This window comes from Gadus chalcogrammus, chromosome 8 (assembly GCF_026213295.1).
Source record: "Gadus chalcogrammus isolate NIFS_2021 chromosome 8, NIFS_Gcha_1.0, whole genome shotgun sequence".
NCBI lineage: Eukaryota > Metazoa > Chordata > Actinopteri > Gadiformes > Gadidae > Gadus > Gadus chalcogrammus.
The window spans coordinates 5,964,144-5,971,643 of record NC_079419.1 but is presented as its reverse complement, the minus strand read 5'-3'; the positions used below and the strand labels follow the sequence as shown (position 1 = coordinate 5,971,643).

At 47.4% G+C, this 7,500-nt stretch overlaps 1 protein-coding gene across 1 annotated transcript in view; it reads left to right on the top strand.

The window, feature by feature from the left end:
- Nucleotides 1-7,500, top strand: part of LOC130387680 (dipeptidyl aminopeptidase-like protein 6) — a 50,593-nt gene that overhangs the window by 36,313 nt on the left and 6,780 nt on the right. The window contains exons 9-15 of the mRNA XM_056596883.1: nt 3,408-3,562; nt 4,370-4,467; nt 4,604-4,727; nt 5,118-5,156; nt 5,325-5,432; nt 6,686-6,777; nt 6,877-6,924. Coding sequence (XP_056452858.1) covers nt 3,408-3,562; nt 4,370-4,467; nt 4,604-4,727; nt 5,118-5,156; nt 5,325-5,432; nt 6,686-6,777; nt 6,877-6,924 — 664 coding nt within the window. The remainder of the gene's footprint in view (nt 1-3,407; nt 3,563-4,369; nt 4,468-4,603; nt 4,728-5,117; nt 5,157-5,324; nt 5,433-6,685; nt 6,778-6,876; nt 6,925-7,500) is intronic.

Below are 7,500 nucleotides of genomic sequence, written 5' to 3'. Positions count from 1 at the left end.
ACCTCCTAAGCCAGATTCCGCCCGGATATTGGACACAGAGTGGTCGGGGTCTAAAGAGCGTTGGCCCACGTTCACAGGTACAGGCCTACCGGTCAGATGATGTTGACGCCTGCGTGTGGATGGCTGCGTGTATATGTTAAAGGAGGACACTTTTGTTCTTCGTGACGGTCATTAAGCGCTTACGTTCATTTGGCAGCCTCTCAATATAATCGATAGCAAAGCCTAAATAGCTCCTAATAAGTGCACTCCATCACAGCCTTTTGTCCTGTCTGATATGCAGCCTCCATTCTGTAGCAGCGGGAATGTCAACAAAGGAATCGACATTCAAATTTTAGCATGCAATCTCATTTGACCAAATATGAACCTAAGAAATGATGATGGAGACAGAAATAACGTCTTAATGATGGCTGATGAACAGGAAGGCACATTACTCATATCAGACCCAAGAGAACCTCCAGCTCAGCGAAGCAGCTAGGTGAGGAGAATTATATATACCGTAGATATAAAATTGTATTTGCACATTTGAGTCTGAATGTGTTCTGTAGTTTAAACACGGGCACGACAGACTCTTTAGAGACAGCGTTGCTTGCTTGCCCTTTCCCCTGGTCAGAGGGTAGGTGTCCTGTTATACTGGTCAGAGGGTAGGTAGACCTTTTCCCTGGATTTCGCACGGACTCACAACTATAGGGTTCAACCCCAACACAGAACACCAGCCATAGGGTGCAGTGTTACCATTGTGACCATCTATGAATGGGTGAGTGATAGAGCTGTCATATCTTTATCTTATGGTGAAGTTTAAAATATTCTGTGCGTGTGTGTGTGTGTGTGTGTGTGTGTGTGTGTGTGTGTGTGTGTGTGTGTGTGTGTGTGTGTGTGTGTGTGTGTGTGTGTGTGTGTCTGTGTGTGTGTGTGGGTGTGTGTGTGTGTGCGTGTGTATTTTGGAAGACAGGCATCGCAAGGTATTTGCAGGTTATTTAATGAGGCCTGTGTATCAGCAGGCAGGTGCTGTCAAGGCAACAATCATGTGTGCATATGTATCCTACACGCGTCTATTATAGAGTCTGTCTCCTCACAATGAGCTGTACCCACGTCTGTTTACCTGCTCTAACCAAGCTGCAGAGAACAAAAGCTCAAGATTGCTGTGTATGTGTGTGTGTGTGTGTGTGTGTGTGTGTGTGTGTGTGTGTGTGTGTGTGTGTGTGTGTGTGTGTGTGTGTGTGTGTGTGTGTGTGTGTGTGTGTGTGTGTGTGAGTGTGTGTGAGAGTGTTTGTTCTTGAATATGCGGGCACATGTGTGTGCGTTAGAATGTGTGGGCAAATGTTTGTGGTGTATGTGTGTGTGTGTGTGTGTGTGTGCCCTTGTGTGTGTAGAGGAGTTGTCATCCCCCCATACCTGTTCGCTGCAGTAAATCTCCTCCAGCTATAACCTAACCCTTTTCCCCCCTAATTTAATTTGACCTTCAGAAAATAATTCAAAACCAATTTGGTGTGGCCCTTTCGCTGTCAGTGCAAAAATATATAAATAAATTGCACAATTAATTGTAGGCTGTTGCTCCTTTACAAGGTCCTTGATGATGCTCCTATGATTGCTGAATCCAAATTGAATTATACCTCATCATCATCATTCAGTTTCTCTCAAGTATCCTCCCTCACTGATGATTGCTCGTCAATTCACCTTTAAACCCTCAGCCCCCCTTCATCTCTGGTAGTTCAAACCCAGATTGGATCGCCACGTTTTAAAGTGAATCCATTCAGAAATGTGGTGGTTTGCTGAGGCAGATCAGGCAGGGCATGGTCGCGGTCAGAGCGTCTCAGTTTACCTGCGCTCAGTGATCCAGTGTGCCACAGGCTCTTACGTGGCTCTCCTCTGCCCCCTGTTGGCCTAGTGTCGCACCATAACCGCAAGACAAGCTGCTCAAGCAGATACACGAACACATCAAACCTCAGAATTAGACAACAATGAAAACAACATTTTCAATGTTCTTTTTCATGGCACAGAAACAGACCGACACACACTCACAAGCACATACACACACACAACCCCCCCCCCCCCCCCCCCACACACACACACACACAAACAAACACAGACACACACACACACATGCCAAAACACACACACACACACCATGCTTCCCCTGTTCCAGACGGTTTAACTAGTGTCGTTATTAAAATAGTAAACCACGTTGGCCCTCAAAGCGATCCCTGGGTGTGACAGCTCATTAGGACAATGTGAGCCGTCCAGGGTTGGGTACGACAGCTCCAGATATGCTGCGTGAGCGCCGCCCCCACCACCAACCCCACCACCACCCCAGCCACCACCACTCAGCCCCCCCAGGGGTGATTAAAAACACTGGTGGCTGGTGGCTTTCTGCTGCGTTGCAGAAGGCACAGAACAGTATACAACAATAATTAGTTTAAGGACAGATCGTCTCTTTGGTGTTTTATAGAGCGGTCGTGTGTTGTGGCAGCCCCATGTAATATTAACTCGACCGCACCTGGTATGGCTCTGGACGGGGAGTGTGGCTTACATTCATTAGGACTGAGTGGCGTTGTGTGACACAAGGCATGATGGGTAAAGAAAAACGCCCCAGGAACAGGTATTAACACATAAAAATAAATATAATAAGTTGTGACGCGCCACACTTTAACACAGTGATGCCAAATTTGCTTTCGTTCATATGTTGTGTTCTTCTTTGTCTCGTTTTTTTAAACATTTTTTAACTTTGTGCAGACGTTTATCCGCCTTTAAACTTTGCGTTGGCCTGCTGCTGCTGTTGTGTGCTGTGCTGCGTGCACAACATGAATTACAGGGGCCTGGTTAAGGCAGACAGGAGGCTCCCCGGTGTGGTTTACCTGCTTGGCACAGCGCTGAGCATAACTCACACAGTGTCCGAGTTAACCATGAATAATGGACCTGTGTTTGCTTAGTGACGGGGAGCCTAATGGGGACTGTATATCAGGCACGGAGGGCTGTTTTAAGAGTTGTTTCTGTACAGATGCTGTCTGGGGCGGAGACCAGCTCTGTCTTGATCACAGCTGTATAAAGACGGGCTGCAAACGGGCTGCACAAGTGGATGCACAATGTCGTTTACAATTGGGATATATTGTTTTTGGCCACCTTTTGGGTGTTCATACAATGTATAAGATACTAACTGAGATTTAGAGGTACAAAATGACAAATTATTCTCTGCAATTATTTGGCAGACATTGTTATTGTCCAAAACACCTTAAAGTGCAGTTAGTTCGGATACATACTTGCTCATCAATTACAATTGGTCGTCTGCGGACAGTGGGCACCCATTACCTTTCGACCGGGAATCCACCCACCAGCCACCACGCTATGAGCCACATCCTCCATGAACCTGGTTCTTCAGGGGGGACGTCCACCTATGTTGTGTCCCGTCACAGAGGAGATCTTCAAGACCCACATCGCCCACTGGTGGTCTCCCGATGGACTCCGGCTGGCTTACACCACCATCAACGACACCCTGGTGCCCAAGATGGAGGTCCCCATCTTCACAGGGGGCCCTTACCCCAACGGCATGGAGTACCACTACCCCAAGGCAAGTCCCCCCGCCCACACACCTCAGCACCCTGAGCAGGCCTTAAAGGGCCACACACATCCGACCGCTGGTCGGTCGAGTTGGTGTGCTGCCATCTACAGGTCGCTACACTTTAGACGGGGGGGGGGGGGGTTCTAAGCCAGTATCAGCCCCCTGTTATGTTTTCTGTCAGTGTTGTGAGCAGAGACTTGTTTAACGATTGATGCTTGCATCAGAGACCCCCGTGATCAGCCTGACCTTTTTTTTTACCCTCAAGTCGATGGTTCAATAATCGATAACCAAGCGCCATGGCAACAGAGCTACAAACGAGTTTGGCATTTGATAAAGGACAACTCATTGGTGGGTGTAGCCGCCGTTGATGTGATTTTATTATTGTTCTACCCAGCGAGGCGGAGAACAAACAAAGCATTACAGTTAATATCGGAGCTGCCACCAATTGAGGAGTAGTGGCGGCAATTGCCTGAGCACCGGAAAACTGAACAAAAACAAAAGTAGAGGGTGTGAGGTTTAGAAGGGTCAGTACTCCCCCAAATCACTGTTGATTCATTGTTGAAAGCTGTTGAAAACGGTTCTGTAGTTAAAATTTCTCCTGCTTGAACTACCTTCACTCTTGCCTTTTAGTAGACTGTAATATTATCATTTCCTTCTCGAGCTAGGGTTTACCCAGCCTTTCCGTGGACTGTACTACTACTACTACTGGTTTATTGACCTTGGGTGTTTTGAAAGGCGCCTCTAAATTAAATGTATTATTATTATTATTATTACTATTGTCATTTTAACCCTTTCCTTCCTGCGGACTGGATTCAGGCGGGCGAGGGGAACCCCACCATCAAGCTGCTGGTGGTGAGTCTGAACGGACCCCTTCACACGGTGGAGATGGTCAAACCTGAAGACCCCAGGATCAGGTGAGCGATGACCACCGTCGGCAGCCCCCCCCTCCTCTCTCCTCTGGTTGGCCAGGACACTGAGTCTGCGCGGGGGGGTGGGGGGGGGGGCCGACAGCGGTGCTCATGTCGTCCTGCCTGTGGCTTCCTCCAGCAGGGAGTACTACATCACCATGGTGAAGTGGACCTCCAGCACCAAGCTGGCGGTGAACTGGCTGAACCGCGCGCAGAACAACTCCATCCTGACGCTGTGTGAGGCCACCACGGGGGTCTGCATCAAGGTGGGCACAGCGACACAAGCGCTGTTAACCGCACATACGCTCTCTACTGACTTACTCTGCGGTGTTTATACGATTATATTTGGGGAATATTTCTAGGAAAAACAATATTCACCAGGATTCATAACGGAAGTTTAGTAACAGTTAGTGTCAGATAATGCACATCAAATACATTGAAAGACATCAATGTATTTAAAAAGTAATTTGACATCCAATGAATAATTATATTTTAGACGTTGTAACTTTCCACTCATGGCATGTGTATTCCACCTGGTCCAATCCCTGCGTGTGCGAGCGTTCCTGATTTACACCCAGAAGTGCTGGACCTCCGGCGTGGCTTTGATTCCGACTCCACTTCAAAAGCCTTTTTATGTTTTTTATGTTTTTTCGCAGAAACACGAAGATGAGAGCGAGAGCTGGCTGCACCGGCAGGTAGGTGACTCACGCGCTCCTCTACAACTCTCCCACCCGCCTCTTTGGACTTCCACACTCTAGTTAAACCAGGCTCACACAAGCACCGACACCAGCGCACACACAGCGTGTGCACACATAACCCACTCCGTCTCTTGTTATCCCCTCGTTGGTTTCCGTTGTTGGCAGAACGAGGCTCCGCTGTTCTCCCACGACGGGTTCAAGTTCTTCCTGACCCGGGCCATCCCCCAGGGTGGTCGCGGGAAGTTCTTCCACATATCCATGTCCAGCTCTAAGGTACCCTCATGAGGTCCCCCCCCCCCCCCCCCCCCCCCCACCCACACACCCTGCATGCTCATCATATTGTAGCAGCGATGTGGCCCAGCTGGCGTTGCTCGTTGCTTGTTAGTGAACGAGAATGGGAGGATGGCAACACACTTGCACGCACATTGAAACACACGCACTCTTACACACAAACACACGCACACAGTCACAGACATGCCCGCACATTCAAACAGACACACACATGTGCCCGCACATTCAAACACACACACACACACACACACATGTGCCCGCACTTTCAAACACACACACTCTCTCACACACACACACACACACACACACACACACACACACACACACACACACACACACACACACACACACACACACACACACACACGTGCCTGCACATTCAAACACACAGACTCTCACACACACACACACACACACACACACACACACACACGTGCCTGCACATTCAAACACACAGACTCTCACACACACACACACACACACACACACACACACACACACACACACACACACAGACACACACACACACACACACACACACACACACACACACACACACACACACACACACACACACACATAAGATTCAAGGTTCAAGATTCAAGATGGTCTATTGTCATATGCACAACAATTACAGAAGCAGTCGCTGGCAATGTAATTCTTGAGTCTCAGGCTTCTTCATCAGTGCAATATAAAAATAATTGTGCTGACAGTTAATCGCGTTATTAACGGCGTTAACGCAAACCAATATTAACGGCGTTAATTTTTTTGCCTCAAAACAAAGAAGAAGGAGTAGCCTGACTGCTATGTTCAAGGCAGTATGTTTGTATGTTCAGCGTTTAATTGAACTATAGGCATTTTTTTGGTTTCGTCCTGTTTTGTTCAGTATATGCCAATGTTGTTATCAATACAAAAACATTTGCACAAGGCAAGCCGATGCACTTCTCCATGTTCATAAGAGCTTTAAAATGAGAACAATTAATGGGACAAAGAAATCAAGGGATATTTAGCCTAGAAAAAAGATTTGCGATTAGTCGCGAATACTCGCGATTAATTGTGAGTTAACTATGACATTAATGCGATTATATTAATATTTAAATCGCTTGACAGCACTAAAAAAAAAGAAGAAAATATTATAAGAGAAACAAGCACACATAAACGCACACACATACACACACACACAAACACGCACTTAACCACACTTGTAACGTGGATGTTTTGTGACCCTTCTCCAGCCGAACTCCAGCATCGACATCCTCCAGTCCCTGACCTCGGGGGGCTGGGACGTGGACACCATCCTGGCCTACAACCACCACGAGAACCTCATGTAGGCGTTCATCTCCCACAGCTTAACCTAACACCGCAGGCACAACGGGCGGCAGGATGGAGCGCACCAATGGGTTGTGTTCTTGTTGTTGTTTTCTAGATACTTTCTGAGCACAGAGGACGACCCCAAACGAAGACACCTGTACAGGTAGGTCTACCTCACCAGCTGCACCTCACTCTGGTTTAAAGGGAAGATTAGATGGGACCGGTGAGAAATCCTCCATATTTAATCTCAAACGTTATAGTGCTGTGTGCTGTGTATTCAAAAAGTCTTGCTTAAGCAATTAGTCGCAAGTTGGTATTTCCTTTCTTTGAGCACAGCTGTGTTATTTGTTAGCGACAAATCAAAATTTTGGCGAAATTGCTTCTAGTCACTTTAGTTCTGATGGCCGCTAGTTTATGAAGCTCTGAGTTACTGTAGTTTTAATGGCTGCTTGTTACTGTAGTCCTAATGGCTGCTGGTTACTGTAGTCCTAATGGCTGCTGGTTACTGTAGTCCTAATGGCTGCTGGTAACTGTAGTCCTAATGGCTGCTGGTATACTGTAGTTCTTATGGCTGCTGGTAACTGTAGTCCTGATGGCTGCTGGTAACTGTAGTCCTAATGGCTGCTGGTAACTGTAGTTCTAATGGCTGCTGGTAACTGTAGTTCTAATGGCTGCTGGTAACTGTAGTCCTAATGGCTGCTGGTAACTGTAGTTCTAATGGCTGCTGGTAACTGTAGTT